This window comes from Ochotona curzoniae, unplaced genomic scaffold (assembly GCF_017591425.1).
Source record: "Ochotona curzoniae isolate NIBS_2020 unplaced genomic scaffold, NIBS_Ocur_1.0 scaffold_3223, whole genome shotgun sequence".
NCBI lineage: Eukaryota > Metazoa > Chordata > Mammalia > Lagomorpha > Ochotonidae > Ochotona > Ochotona curzoniae.
Window position 1 is genome coordinate 1,360,737 of NW_024467108.1, and position 16,259 is coordinate 1,376,995.

Consider the following 16,259-nt stretch of genomic DNA (forward strand, 5'->3'; position numbering starts at 1 on the left):
AATTGCTAGCAAAAAAAGACAGGCATAAAAGACATTAGTGTATAGGAAATTTTTTTTTTTGATGAGTCTCCAAAACCACAGGCCATAAAAGCAAAACTAGACAAATGGGATCATGGACATTCTGCACAGCAAAGCAAACAATGAGAAGAGGCAACCAACAGAATGGGGGAAAGTATTTGAAAGCTACTTATCTGACAGTTTAGAACTTCTGAATTAAATAAATGATTTGTAGTTCTTACCACAGAGTTTCTTTTCCATTTTACCCTTCAGGATAATACCTGTAGCCAACAGTATTATAATGTTTTTATTTAAATGTTTAAATGTTTCCCAACTGATGACAATAGGTTGCCTTATTACTGCCAAACCTGAAGAGGCTTGGATTATTTTCAATTAGGGCTGCACGCACCTGGCAGACAGGTACATAAAACAGAATTTTTCTGAACTATATCAATAACATTTTCTTAGTATTAATAAAATGTTTCTATTTGCTCTTGTAAATGTTTAATAACTGTTAGCCAACATCAGATGCTATTAAATACACTGTATAATACCGAGCAACTCCACCTTCTAAACGACCTGCATGTGAGAGGTAACAGTGGGCATCTCTTGTAATGCAACTGAGCTGATAAACATACAGCACACACGGGAGGCACGCTTTCTTTGAAGCAAATAGAATTCTTGTTTTCTCACTGGATCCTTTTATAACTATCCTGTGGAAAACATCTTTTCTTTCTCCCAGAGATGTAAGCTTGCTGTTATAGCTAGAAAAGAGAAAGTTCAATGTTAACCACATTTTAAATTTGGAAATTAGAATTGAGTTAATAAATTCATCAGCACTTGCATTTTCATTGCAGTACAGTATTGATCTCTGCTGTCTGAGTTAAAGCTGGCCCCAAGTAGCCGAAACACACCTAGGAAGAGGCCACTTCTCTCACACTACATTTTGCTAGTTCTGATTGGATTCTCCTCTGCTGATTTTCAGGACTTTCCTTGCTCTTGGCTTTTTCAGAGGGAATCAATCAGCACACCACTGTCCTCCTTTGATGAGGAAATAAGTGAACTCTGAAATCAGCTCTTTAAGCTAAAATAGCTTTCTCTACAAACCTTATGAGAACACCCATTGGGCAGCATCTCCCCACATAACAAGATTTCCTATCTATACTGTCTTTATATTAAGTTCCCCGATCTCAGAAAAAAAGAAAAACTAGTTCTTAGAAAGCAAGGCTTTGACAACAAGGGCTGACAGTTCTTGCAAAGAGATCCCTTGCATCTTGCTTAATGTGCTGAGCGAGCTCTGCACTGCGAGTATAACAGCAGGTTTGCCATTTCAAGATGCCAAGAAGACTGTTCCTGGTTTATATCTCTATTTCTTCTTTGAGTGTGCAGATTCCTAAGACAATGGTAGTCACAAATTTCATTCTACAGGCCATTTTCCTTATATTCACATTAATTTCCGTAATTCTTTTTTGAACTGATATATCTTCCATCCTAATAACCTGAAAATTCACTTTGGAATTTAATATTTACTGATTTAATATTTACTATTTTCTTGACTTGGTCATAATGGGGGAAGAAAGTATAATTTTTGACGTTATGCCATAGTAATGAATTAATTCTCTCCCATACCATCGTAAGTGCTTTCTGGAATTTCCACGTAGGAGCCATGACAACTATATTTTTAGCTCTTACTTTCTAACAAACATCAGAACATGACTTGCTTCCAAACCAGACCATGACTACCTGTAGTCCCAGTGGAGTCCTTATTCCACTTCCAATTCCAGTTTCCTACTATTGCACCCAGAGAGGCAGCAGTGATAACTCTAGTAAAACAGGTCATTAGCATTCATGTGGAAAGCCTGGGTTGGACTTCTGGTTCTTGGCTTTAGCCTGGCTGAACCTTAGCTGCTTTAGGCATTTGTGGGGTGAAACAGAATGATTGGGAATATCTGTGTGTCTGATCTGTCTTTCCGTCTTCCAAATAAATAAGCAAAAATAATTTAAAAATTAAAAACATCACCCAAAGTGGGCCACCTTGACAAAACAGCAGGCTAATACTGTACCTGTGATGCCAGGATATCTTATGAGTGTTAGTTCTTGTCCTGCCTGCTCCACTTCAAATCCAGCTCCCTGCCAGTGGCCTGACAAAAGCAGCAGAGGGAGGCTCAAGTTCTTGGAAGATCCAGAGGAAACTCCTCGTTCTAGCTTTGAACCAGCTCAGCCCCAGCCATTGTGGCCATCTGGGGAGTGAACCAGTAGATGAAAGAGTCTCTCTCTCACTCTCGCTCTCTTTCAACTCTGACTTTCAATAAAAATGGCTAAATCTTTTAAAAATTGTCTCCTCAGAATAGATATAGCATATCCCAAATGTTTGGAAGGAATCCATTATTAAACAAAAATTAGGATAATTAAGAAAGAAAAAATACATCTTAAAAGAGAGAACATAGAGATGAATCAGAGTCCCCCAGGAGTTGAAAGCTTCAAAACAGAGTCAGACACAGCTTGAAACTACAGGCAGCTGCTGAATGGAAAAGCCATGGAGTCCCAGATGGCGTCCAGGAAGGACCGATCAGCAGACAGCCTTACGGAAGAGTGTATGTACTAACACTCAATGAACCTTGGAAGAATTTGTCTAGCTACTGTTAGTCATCGCTATTAACAGTTTGGATTGGGACATCTAATGAACATTTCCTATAGCCATACTACACTTAATCATGGCACATCTATTCTTTGGCTGTGAATCTACTGTATTTCTACTCTAAGCCAAGCATTCAACCTACTTTTTTAAAGAAGGCTGTAACTCATGAATCACAATCAGTTTTCTAGCTGGTTCTTAGCTATGTCGTATTAATTACGGAAAGTTACAAGGAGAATGGAAACTGCCAGAGGAACAAGTATCTCCGTGTTTGCTCACTTTTAACTCACACTGCAATAATTCTGTGCCCAGCTGCACTGGTGCCATTTCCTAGTCTTATGCCTCACTCTTTTTCACACCAATTTTGTCTTCCCCCCATTCCCCACCGGGCTCCAAAGGTGAGGAACCAATCAGCAGTGGCCCTTTTCAGGGATCTGAGTTCCGGTTCTTTAAGCGGTCCTGTGTTTTGGGGCCTGAGCTCCATGGGGAAGTGCTCCTCCACCAAGGTAGGTTCTGGATCCGTGTGGTTCAACCTCTGAGCCCCTGAGAGTGCAGAACCAGCAGGGGACACCTTCTCTTTGCAGCTCTGGATGAGCTCTAGGGCCTTAGGGGTCACCAAGATTCTTTGCTTTAGTAAACCCCAAAGTTCTCGCTTTGCTTCCAAGCCTCCTGCAGTTACTATCTCTGTATGACTTCTCTGTTCACGTTTAGCCTTTTCAGTTTTCCAACAGCTGTTTATCCACTTCCCTGTTTTGAGCACCCACTGTGTTCATCATTGGGGTGATATCTATTTTCTGATCAAGATCTAACCTATGCATTCACTTCAACTTTACCTGAGAAAAAAGTCAAAAGCATTACAAATCCAACAAGATTTACCTATAATACTATTTCTTTTCATGTTGAGCTTTTGAAGAAAAAATAATAATTTAGGGATGATATTGGAAAACCAGATTGATTAAGTAGTGAGCATAATGATACATTTAAAGAAGCCACAAATTATTGGAATTGCATGAAAAAATTGTTTTTTTTACAGAATTCTTATGCAAAAAACCATATTTGATGAGCAAAAATGAATGAATGGAAGCATTTGATGAAATGCCCTTAAATTATTAAAAAGTTAGACATTTAGGATGAACAGTAAACAACATATACAAAGTTTCCAATACACTAAATGAATTACTGAATTATGATAAACGACTTCTAGGTCCTCTCCCCTAAAATACTCACTTTAACTGCAGGTTATTTTCCCTCAACCAGAATCAGATACAATATCTTGAATCTTAAAACTGTGCTAATAGTGAGCCTGGCACAATAGCCTAGCGGCTAAAGCCCTCGCCTTGAATGTGCCAGAATCCCATATGAGTGCCGATCCTAATCCGGGTGGCTCTGCTTCCCATCCAGCTCCCTGCTTGTGACCTGGGAAAGCAGTCAAGGGAGGCCCAAAACTTTGGGACCCTACACCCATGTGGGAGAACTGGAAGTAGATGTTTGCTCCTGGCTTCGGGTCGGCTCAGCTCAAGCCATTGCAGCCACTTGGGGAGTGAATCATCAGACAGAAGAGCTTCCTCTCTGTCTCTCCTCCTCTCTGTGTATCTACCTTTCCAATAAAAATAAATCTTTCAAAATGTGCTAATATTTGTTTATTTTGTACTTTCTTGTAGCAGTTGCAATTAGGCATTCAGTCTAGATAAGCACAAAATCTATTTACATTATCAAAACTTGAACTTAAGATGTCCCTATCTTATAGCAGAATAGCTAGTTCAAATTTATACAAATTTAATGCAAGAATTTTAAACTGATTAAACGTAGAAGACTACATTCTAGTTTTGTGTATTTAAACCATGATGTGTTGCCAGTAATGACACATTTGACTATTGAAAGAGCCTCACTGAACCTTCCCTCATTCAGAGATGTGTGTGTGTGTGTGTGTGTGTGTGTGTGTGTGTGAGAGAGAGAGAGAGAGAGAGAGAGAGAGAGAGAGAGAGAGAGAATTTATTTTTCTTAAAATTCTGTCCTAGTATTGGAGGGCAAACTTTTAGGTTCCATTACAAGAGAAAACTGTGGCCATTACGCTGGTCACCAGGAGTTGTCTCTCACTGCTAATCAGGGAACTCAAAATACCATGTCTTGTTCTGAGCAGGAAGAAAATGGCCTATAAACCAACTGAGTCCTCTCAGTTAAGATATAACATCCTAGAAAATACAGATTTTAGAAAAGAGCCTCCCAATTTTCTTTTTCTTAAGCATTCATGAGAGTTCTTTGAAACCGATAAAAAAAAAATCTTTCTCAGTGCTAATGGAAATCCGTTTGTACGAAACCCATTATTTTACCCATGAATGCAGCTGTCTTCCCTAACATTTTAGAGAGATGTTCTTTCCTGCCTTGTTTTCCAAAAACAGGACTGAGGTGCTGATGAGACACTGTGTTGAGAGACAGGGATAGATTTATCAGGAGCGATTTGTCAGGCTGCCTGAAATCCAATCAGCAAACTCCTGATGGAGCTCTTATGGCCCCAGAGTACTGCACGTCCAAGGGTTCACTGTATGGCTTCCTTTCCTTCTACTTCACTACCTCTCCTTGATGGGTTCCTCGAAGGCATTTGTGCCATAGTTCTCATGCCCTGATTTCTGTTAACAGTAAATCACTAGGTGAAACCACCTGTTATAGCCACAAGCTCCACCTTCACCCACACACTATTCCTGTATCCTGCTGATCTTCCAGCATCATTTGGATAGCTCTGTACACTTTCAAGAAATATTTTGGCTTCTTCTCTCCTACCCAACAGTAACAAAAAGCTTTATGTGTTCTTTCAGAAAATACCTTAAGCCTTTGCCAGTCATATGGTAGACTTCTACCCTGGACATACATAAAATAGGACAGAATCTCTCTCCTTCAGGGGTCACAGATCAGCAAGGAACCAGATAGAAAGCCATGAGTACATCAGGGCATGTTTATGATGAAAGTATGTCAGAGTTGTATTCATCCTGCACAAGGGGCAGTGGAGCAGGGAAAGCAAGGGAGTGGGCAGTGGGCAGGGAAAGCAAGGGAGCTCACAGCGCGGAAGCAGCAAAACTAAGGGCACATTCCAATCACCCGGCACCCTGGGTGTGCCCTGGGGAGACAGTGGCAAGAAATGCAGTAAAGGGGAGGCAGAATGCATATCTTAAAGGACGCTTTAGGGATTTTATGACATTTGAGTCCAATAAGAGAAATTTTTTCTGCATGAAATGTAATCCTTATCTTCTCCTAGGAAAACACATTTATACAGCTCCACATTAGCAGGAGTCAGATGGCTTATTCGAAGATCCCTAGCATATTAAAACTTCCTGGTTGATGTCTGCCAATCTGAGTTGCGCAAATGTAACATTTCCTTCTGAATTTCAATATATTAGTTGTACAGGAATATCAAGCTGGGAAGCATTTCCAAACAGAACTGTAATGAGTTCAGAAAGCTCGTTAGAACACACCATCATTTATTCTTCCAAATACTACTTCAGATTGGCCGGATTATGACTTTAAGCATTAGTTCAGATCATCTTGAGCATCCGTTGTTTCAGAAGGCCTCTAAATAAAAACAAAATAAGTACACCTCTGTGTTAATGATGTTGAACTCAGAGCACAACACAGCTAGTAGGAAAAATAAAATGAAAAAACCTTACACTTACAAGAAAAACCTTAATAAATCTAAGTAAATAGTAGCACTTTATAATGATGGGAGAGACATATGATTTAAGATGAATTTTATTCACACCCATACAACTACACCCTGCAAAATTATCTGTGATGGATACTTCATGACCCACATTTATTATTGTGACATAGGTCAAAACTGCTGCTTTCGCGAGAGCATTCTCCAGAGCATTTATTTTATAATGTAACTTTAAGTGATTGCCCTATTTTCAAAATTCTCCTTTTTCAAAACTTACACTGTGCATCAGTGAGGCTTTAGAAACACAAGCTCTATCTCTTTTAGTAAACAGTAAATTCTTAGGCACTGTATTTTGCTCATTGGACTAAGTATTTCCTGGGTTGCTTTTTTTTTTTCTATTCAGCTCCTTCCTGGAAGAGAGGTTAGCATCCAGGAGTCTTTTTAGCATCTTGTACACAGCAGCTCATTCACAAGAAACAACTGATTAAAATGCTGTTCAGTTTACTCATGTCTACTCGGGTTGTAAACGTCTTGAGAATGAAGATCTGAATTTTTCATTGCTCGTGGTTTTATCCATACCTCTGACGATGCTGGGCAACATGAAAATGTTCAAAATATGTACGGAATATATATAAAGTTATGTAAAATAAGTTTAGTTTAATATGCACATATTAAGTAACTAATACTAACAAAGCATTGTGCTTGATTCAAAGCAAAATATACCAAGCCCAAAAGTACAATGCCAGATTAAAAAAAAAATAAACCTCAAGTCAGTGAAGATACTTAACTAATCTGTAATATAAAGATTTATTAATGGCACCTGGAAGAATGGAACAAGCAAGTAAACAATAGGAGGTGGGGACATGAAGCAAGGCCTAAAGGCGAGATACAGTATTTTTCAGGTGATATTTCCCCAAACCCCAGGAAAACAATATTCTAGCATGTGTGATAATCTGTGTATGGCTTACTGAAAAAAATAAATTTATGAGCCCATTTCAAGAGTTTCCTTAAGTAGTTTCAGGGCCAAACAGAGAAACTGCTTCTTTAAACAAGAATATCTGAGACCATAGATGAATATAAATGGCAAGTAGATGCCATGTTGTAAGGAGAGGCTGTGTGAAGCAAGTGGGTGAAGACCCTTGAAGTGACACCACAATTTAGGGTGAGGAAACAAAAAAGTGGCCTTGGAAGGCATTAAATTGATATATATCACCTCATTATCAAAAAGTAAAAAAGAGACAAAACCTTATTATTACAAATTCAAGGAGGTTATACGGAAAATGTAAACAAAGCAAAATCCACCTCTCAAAAAAAAAAAACACTTTTAAAATTTTGAGATGTGTCTTTCCATACCCTTTTAATGTGTGTGTGTGTGTCTATGTGTGTGTGTTCACATAAACAGCACATGATTGAAAGTATTCTGTTTACTAATCTATCTTCTCTGCTAATATGCAAAATTTGTATTTATAGCTGTTATTTAGTTTATTACACTGTAAATTAATACAGTGGCATAATTGTATAAGCAGTTTCCAAATTTTATATAGATTGCAATATGACCAGAGGGACCACTAGATGTATAGTTAAGAATTAGGAAAGTACTCTCTTCATTCACATTTCTTCTTTGTTTTGCTCATTTGTGATCCTCAGCCACAAATATTCTATTTCAGAAAATAGTCATCATTATCTACAAGCTGTAAGAATTACTGAAACCTAGATCTTTTTTTTCCTAAGTCTTATGTGAGACAAGCTTAGGATAGCTACATACCCTAGAGGAGATGAGATCAGGCCCTAAACTATGACCTCACTTGCCTACTGCAGGTATTTCAGCCATGGTCCTACATGTGCTGCATGCAGCATTTGTGATAGGGTTAGAAGTATACAAAGTCTCAGTCTTTGCACTCAAAGAATCCAGTCTGGAACTGAGTAGATTAGCTGCTGAACAAAGAGCGTATACACGGAATGGGCTTTCTCAAAGGTCAATTACAACACACTCTAGTGGTTAATCAAACATTGGTCTGACAAGGATTTATAAAGAAAGGACACTCAAACTTTCCTAAATCAGTTTAGAGAGACTACTTTGAGCACAGCTTTACAGATTTGCTTGGTCTTTACACTGTAGATGATGGGATTCATCACAGGCGGAATGAGCAGGTAAATATTGGCAATGAGAGTATGCACAAGGGGAGGAGCATGCTTCCCAAATCTATGGACCAGTGACAAGCTGATCATGGGAATGTAGAAGATGGCCACAGCACTTATGTGTGAGACACAGGTGCCAAATGCCTTTTTCCGCTCCTCAGGGGAGGCAATGCTGAGCACAGAGTGGATGATCAGAACGTAGGAAAGCAGGATCAACACAGAGTCCAAGCCAGCTGTGGAGATGACAATGGCCAGGCCAAATGCGCTGTTGATCCTGGTGTCTGTGCACGAGAGCTTCATCACATCAGGGTGGAAGCAGTAGGAGTGATGGAGAACATGGCTGCGGCAGAAGGACAGTCGCTTAAGGAGCAGGAGTAGAGGCACTAGTGCTGTTGTCCCTCTGATGATGATTGCAAAACCCATTTTAATGATTCGGGAGCTGGTTAAGATCGTGGAGTATCTCAGTGGGTTACAGATGGCAATGAAGCGATCAAAGGCCATTGCTAGGAGTACAGAGGACTCCATGAACGTAAAGCCATGAATGAAGAACATTTGGCCGATGCAGGCATCAAAGCTGATTTCTCGAACATTAAACCAGAAAATACCTAGCATGGTCACCACTGTCGAAAGGCACAGACCTAGATCAGTGAAGGACAGCATGGAGAGGAAGTAGTACATGGGCTCATGCAGGCTTGACTCAGTGATGATGACAAAAAGGATCATGCCATTCCCAGAGATGGCAATGGCATAAAGACAGACGAACGGGATGGAGATCCAAGCATGAGAAGCTTCCAAGCCAGGGATACCCGTAAGGAAGAAGGCAGTGGGGTGGAAAATGCTCTGATTGAAGGCTGGCATGATGAGTGAAGGGGGCAAATTTCCTTGGAGGAAAGGATCATATCCTGCAACAAATGAAAAAAAAAAAATGTACTCACCCTCCTTTACACAGCAATTTAGCATCATGAACGAGCTTTGCCCTATTTATCAATGGAAATGCATAGCCATTATTATTTGTTTACATTTTGACTTGATCTTAGCTTAAATAGGGGAAGCAAAACAATGTGAAACTAAAGAAACTTGCGCTTCAGTAAGATTTTACATTATATAGGCTTCATCTTACTTACATCACCTGTAAATGAAAATATTAGATTAGATAATGAAAGTATCTCCCAGTTCTATATGCATATTCAGGGAAACTCTAAGCAAATACGAAGGCAACTTACCGTGCTTTTCTTCACTTCTCCATTTCAGAAGTTACAGTACTAAAGGCAATTAAGATGTGTATATCCTTCTGTATTCAGTGAAATGGAGGGAATTAGATAGCATTAGCTATTTTCCAGTAAAGGCTTGTGATCACATAAATATGCAATAGATATCAATTTGAAAATCCCTAATGCCAGGAGAGCAATTAAATCAATGCAAATATCCAACAGTGATTGATATATTAGGAAATAGATTTGTATATAAAGTTGGTAATTGATTACCTGATTGTGACTAAGGGAAATTCTTTCTTAAAAAAAATTTTGCTTGAAAGTAACTTCCTTTCCCCTCCTGTTAAAAATAGAAACAGGGATGGATTTATTTTCCTGTCCTGAATACATGTAAATCTTGTACAAAAATATCTCTATGAAAACGTTTCAGAATCCATAACCTGGGAGATATCTTGAGTTATAAAATCCCATGCTTTAGGTGGTGGGTATATTTTCTTAGAATAAATTTAATAATTAATGTTTAAGAAAAGAAGTAAGTTCACAAGAAGATACTTCATTGAAATCTCACTGACAGTAGTTGAATTAGGATTATCTCAGAAAGTGTCTTAAATATTCCATCTTTGCTAAAGGGCACTAAGATTGCATTGGCCAGGGTGGTCTTTCTCCTCCATTTGGAGATAAAACTGTTCACTCATCTGATCAATACATCTGTAGAATTAAAGAGGTCCCTCTGTGTTGTTTCTGTCACTGTATTCTTATCCACAGAAAGAATATGTGATTTGTAATGTTTCACTTTGATTCACCAATGCATATATTCACTCAAAAAAGATTGAAATACTTATAAAATATCAGTGTTTGCAATGGACATAATTAGAATTAGATCTAATATTTCAATAATGTTCAATAATGTTCAAATATGACTCTAAATGGCTGAGTGTACTTTAACTTGGTGACCTTGATTCCAATTATGAATAAATATAAATGAGCTGGATTTGGATGAAAACAGTTGGTTACAGGCAATGTGTCCAAAAGTATGTTTCTGTAGGCTTTTGAGAAGAAAAAAAAAATGTTTGATACAAGAAGCACGTTTGAGTGTTCAGGAAAAAAAAAAGGAAAGACTGGGAGAGCTGAAAAGAAAAGAAAATGTCAAACAAAATAAAATCCCATGGATTTGGAAGTTAGCTTTTGGGTTTCAGTTGAAAGACAAGCCTACAGCCTCACATGCAAGAATCAAAACATGTCTGTTTTGCATCCCCGGGGCTTGAGAGTTGTCAAAATGATGTTTGTTGCGTAAGTCATAAGAATGGTGGAAAACATCTTGGAGCAATAAATCTAGTGTAAAAGAGATCAGAGGGCAGGACTCTGCGGAATAGTGGTATTTCAGAAAGACAGAAATGGCTTCTAATGAAAGCGAAGAGGCCTGGCTGTTAGGGTGAAAATGAGACCCAGTAAGACACCAGGACTGCCTCAATTCCTACCAGACACAGAATATCAGAACTAGGGACAGCATCTGACGTAATGGTGTTTAAAATATCACTTGCATTACTGAATGAAGTGTCTTGAGCATAGTAGTAGACCATAGACTTTTAGTAATAAGGTGAATATTATGATCCCTAGTGTATGATTGCCTCAAATTAGAAGTGAACTCCATGTAATTATGTTAGCGTAAGTGAGAAAGCAATTTTTTTTTCTTGAAGACATGGATAGAATTAAGGACCACAAAATAGTAGCCTCTTTAAAAATGAGGAAGCAGAATTTAAAGAATTTAACATCCTTTTATTATAGAAAATAAACAAACAACTGGCCAACAGGTACTTGAGATGCTGTTCAACAATACTACCCATCATGAAAGGTAAAACAAAGTCACAATGTCACCTGACGGCTGTTAGCATGGCTGTTACCAAAGAGACAAAAGATGAGTGTGGGAAAAAAGGGTAGTTGCACACCATAGCAATAATATATAACAATGTATGATGCAGTTTAAAATTTAAATAAACCAATGTAATGTTAATGTTCCTACCACAATAAAAATAATTAATTTAATCATCAAATGACAACTTGAATACACCAAAAATGTAAATAAAAATCCTTTGAAAAACAAGGAAGAGCAACTGCAATGGATAAGCTAAATGTTCAACTTCTGTTTCTCTGATAATAATAATGGTAAAAAATTAATGCCTCCTATGCACCACATCATTCGCTATCCTGTACCTGAGTCCCTCCTTACACGGGCCACTTACCTGTTATTGTTTTTTCTCCTATAATCAATGGGAAATATATAGGACTCTTCCAATATGGGAAACTATTACCAAAATTGGGAGCAGAAATTTCATATATATAACTTATGTGATTCTTAAACACCCTCAAGTTGGAATAAACAACTGTTAAACAACTATTCTTGGAGTGCTATATTTAGATGTCTCTTTCTCCTCCATTGAAAATTCTTTTAAACAGGAGCTGTGACTTCTGTGTCCTTTGCCACCAGACCACCAGGAACAATCTGAATAGGCAGCCTCTTGACCAGTCTTCCTGCCATCACTACTGTCATACTAACCATGCCACTGGATGTTAGCTCCTCATGGCAGATGAGCAAGCAGGCTAAAATTGAAAAACTGAGTGCCAGAGGAAACATAATTTTCTCACATTTCCCTAAAAAAGTTGATGTCAGATCCAGAAATCAGACTTTGTTCTCTGCAAACCCAACGTCATACTTCTGCCACTTTGTATCTAAAACAGAATTCAACTTTAAAGAACTATGGAATGGGCACATGCTCCTATTGTAGTCTATATGTGATAATTTTCTTGAAAGTGATGGTCTATTGGCTATATAATGCTGGCTTATGCTCACCAATTTTCTCTGGATTATTTTAAACTATCTAAAGGTTTTACAATGCATTAGTATAGTCATAGAAGGTTTGAATTCAACAAAAACCACTGACCTCACACACAGAAGGATTCTCAGATCTGGAAAGTGAGGTTGTTTGACCCTGCCCCCTGCTCCTTGAAGGGTCACCATAGTCTGGTCAACGCAGCAGACATGAATGAGCTGCACTAACTTCTGAACCTTACAAGCAAAATGATCCCTCCACAGTCCAGCTGGTGGATCAGCCGCCGAGAGATCCTGCTCCTCACACCAGGAGATCCCAAAGGCAGAATATTCAAGAATAGAAAGAACTATCAGACTTCAGAAAGACAATCTTTATAAGGACCCTAGAAGCTGCGTGGTGAGAGCCATTTACCCAGGAGAAAAGCAAATCCCCACAGAAAAACTGAACAGCTGTGTCTTACTAACCCTTGGTGCTCCAAAGAACAATTAATCAAGAGAAATTTCTTTGCCATCTAGCTTTACTCTTCTTCAAAGAAAAATCCTGTAGATGGATTGTAGTTTCAGCTCTCATTCAGGAGTGATTTGATCTCTGAATGGCTGTGAGAAAAATCTTTCCATTGTCTTAGTAAGGGAGAAGTGGTGTTAAAGGATCATCCAGTAGTTTGTGCAGCTGTGATATGCCCATTGCACAAAAATTATAAGACACAGATTCCAGATAATAAAATAGTTTCTGAGTAATTACATTCAACAAAACTAGCACAGTGATTATTGAATTCAAAATGCAAGATTTTCCTTGAATAGCCTACCTTGCAAGTTGCTACTAACTGACATGGAGGGATGGAAAATAATAAGAGGAAATGAATAAAGAAAAACTATAAACCTTTATGAGTCCTTTATTTTTTAAAAATTATAAAATTTATAAAAAGGGACACATTTCATGTATCTCACATAGACAGTTTTAAGAGCCTATGATACTTCTCACACTACCTTTCCTCCCTCCTCTGGCTCTCCCACCCTTGTCACTTCCTAGTTTATGAAAATACCAGGTTTCTCTTATAACTAGCCTAAAACTTCTACAAATACATTTTAAACTGTGTGTCAAACTGTGGACATTCATAAGTGGCTTGCTGCCTTTGACAATCAGCGGTGAAGTAGGAAGTGGTGATTATTTTCAAGAATAAGTATTACACATTTCTTGGTTTAGGAAGCTGTGTCAAAGGCCTGCTGTGGGTAAGAGGATAAGGAGGCATTTCCAGGAGAGCTGGCACACAGCAGATGCTTCATGTCTTTCGTTTCTCTTCCTATGTCACAGATCCAGATCCCAGGAAAATTCAGCAATATTGTACTTTTTCTCAGGAGTTCATCACGAACCTAAGAAAATGAGATCTCTTTTAAAAGTAACTCACCAGAATAATGCAAAGATAGTCTTCCCCAAAAAACATGCCAGTAGACTGGGGAGACATGTTCAGCCTCCTAGATAAATGTGCCACAAGATGTTGGAGATTCCACAGGGGAAATCATAATTCAAATAGAAGCCTCTAAGATACAGAAGTACGAAGAGATACTCTCTTACAGGATGGAAGTGTGAACATGATGCAAGGTGCCAAAGACTCCCATCTGTCGAGACCTGGTCCATAAACACAGCCGCCAGAGTTAGCAGACTCGCAAGCCCCTTTTCAGGGATTTAAGTCATCCATCAGCAAATAGTTCCCTAACTGTACATAGGGAAACAAGAGGTGCAATGAGCTAGTGCTCACTTCCACTAGTTGTTCTAATTGGCCGGCCTTAGAACATTTACTTACTTGCATGACTATTATTCTTTTTCATTGATTCGGCATTTGTACTTAGCATTTGTCCAACACCATGTTCTGGCCATTGAGATGAAAATGTATAGTGTCTACTATCAGGAATGTCATGCATCGGATAGATAAGGCAATCAACGCCAACAGACAAATGTGATCAGGACCTTGCTTTGCTTCAAGCTGGCTTCTCAGTGTCTTTATGCTGATGGGTCCTCCACCCTGAAGGCTCTGTACTTGGAAAACTTCTGCCATTCTGCTCTGTCCACTTCAGCCTGTGAGAAAGGCCATGTTTTGAAGCCCTGTGTACCAGTGTGTGTCATTGCTGTGGTTAGTGCAAACATCAGGTCCACATGCATGTACTAGACACTGACACCACTACAGGAACTCTACTACTCTACGAGAAGAGGAACACTTCATTAGCCACAGAGAAAATAATTGTGACCAGTCTCCAATCATTCCTGAAACGGATGGTAAAGTACTTCAACTCTAGACTTTGCTCAGCCTAAGGGGAAGAAATTATTGCAAAGTCTTGAGAAGCTCATTCTGAGGAGATACATACATATGTCTATATAGATACATATAATCACCCTGGTTTATGCTGTGCAGGATGCAGTAACCAAATGTGGTTGCTATTTTATTAGCATTTCCATTACGTTACAATCAGTAAGATATCAGGATGAAGTGCCTATCTTCATTATAGCCCCTGTTGCAGCCATCTGGGAAATGAACCAGCAAATGGAAGACTTTTCTCTGTCTTTTCTTCTCTCTCTCCCCCTGTGTGGGTGTATTTTTCACTTTCGAATAAATAAATAAAAAAATAAATCTAAAAGATAAAGAGGTAATAGAAGAGAAGATGAATAATCTGTGCTAACTACTAAAATGGAATGAGTCAGATGTGTCAGACATCACGGACCAAATCTATCACCCAACACTCCAATTGATCTGCATGATAGAAGATTTTCAAGTTGAACACAGAGAGAATCCAAAAGTATTCTTATTAACATTCCTCCACCTAGTGATCTGGGCTTTCAAAACAGAATTATGAAAAATAAATAGGATTGTGTTTGCACACTTAATTTGTAGATGAGGCTCCCCCCACCCCACACACACACACACTATATTTATCAAGCACTTTGTTCAGGCCTCTGAGACAGCCTTAACATTGCTTAATATGTAATTTTTTAGTTAATTGTTGCATCCTCTATGCTAAAAATCCTAGAGAGTAAAAATATATTGTGCTGGTTTCTGGGAAAAAAATATCCAGCATTTTGGGTCCAGGTCCGTGAGGCAGCAGGCTAGGCACCAGCCTACAGCGCTGGTTTCCATGCAGGTGTCAGATTATCTCCCTGCTGCTGCTCTACTTCCAATCCAGTCCCCTGGTTATGGCCTTGAAAAGGAGTGGAAGATGGCACAAGTCCTTGGGCCCCTGCATCCCAAGTGTGAAACCAGGAAGAATTACCTGCCTCCTGACTTTGGATTTGCTCAGCTCTGGACATTGCAGTCATTTGCGAAGTGAACCAGCAGAGAGAAGACCTCTCTCTCCTCTGTGTAACTGTGCCTTTCCAAAAAAAAATAATACTAATAATAATAATTAAAATCCAGCATTTAGCATGATGTTTGGAACAGGACAGTCCTATGAAATATTTATTGAATATAAGAAGTAGATGTTTAAATGGTTTATTTTTCCTCTTTGTAAAACATACACTGCTGCTGCACAGAGGCTACTGTGGTTTGGTTGAATCAATCCTCCTACAAGTGGTAACACATGCTACGGAGATGTAGGGTGGAGTTTGACTCACAGTCATAACAGGGGATGCTTTTTAGCAATTTAGTGTGTTATTTCAATTTTAAAGTCTCCTTCAGAGCAATTGCTTGTGGCTATGAGTTTATTTGGGAGATGATGAAAATTTCCTAATATTATTTTGTCACGTTAGCTGCTGCACAACTCCATAACTTTACCAAAAAATTATGGAATTATACACTGTAAATTGGTGAATCT

The 16,259-nt window shown here is 38.7% G+C and overlaps 1 protein-coding gene across 1 annotated transcript; it reads right to left on the reverse strand.

The window, feature by feature from the left end:
- Positions 1–8,339: 8,339 nt before the first annotated feature.
- LOC121145408 (olfactory receptor 51F2-like) lies at positions 8,340–9,278 on the reverse strand. The gene has a single exon (XM_040964226.1). The coding sequence runs from the start codon at positions 9,276–9,278 to the stop codon at positions 8,340–8,342; it is 939 nt and encodes a 312-aa protein (XP_040820160.1).
- Positions 9,279–16,259: the final 6,981 nt, after the last annotated feature.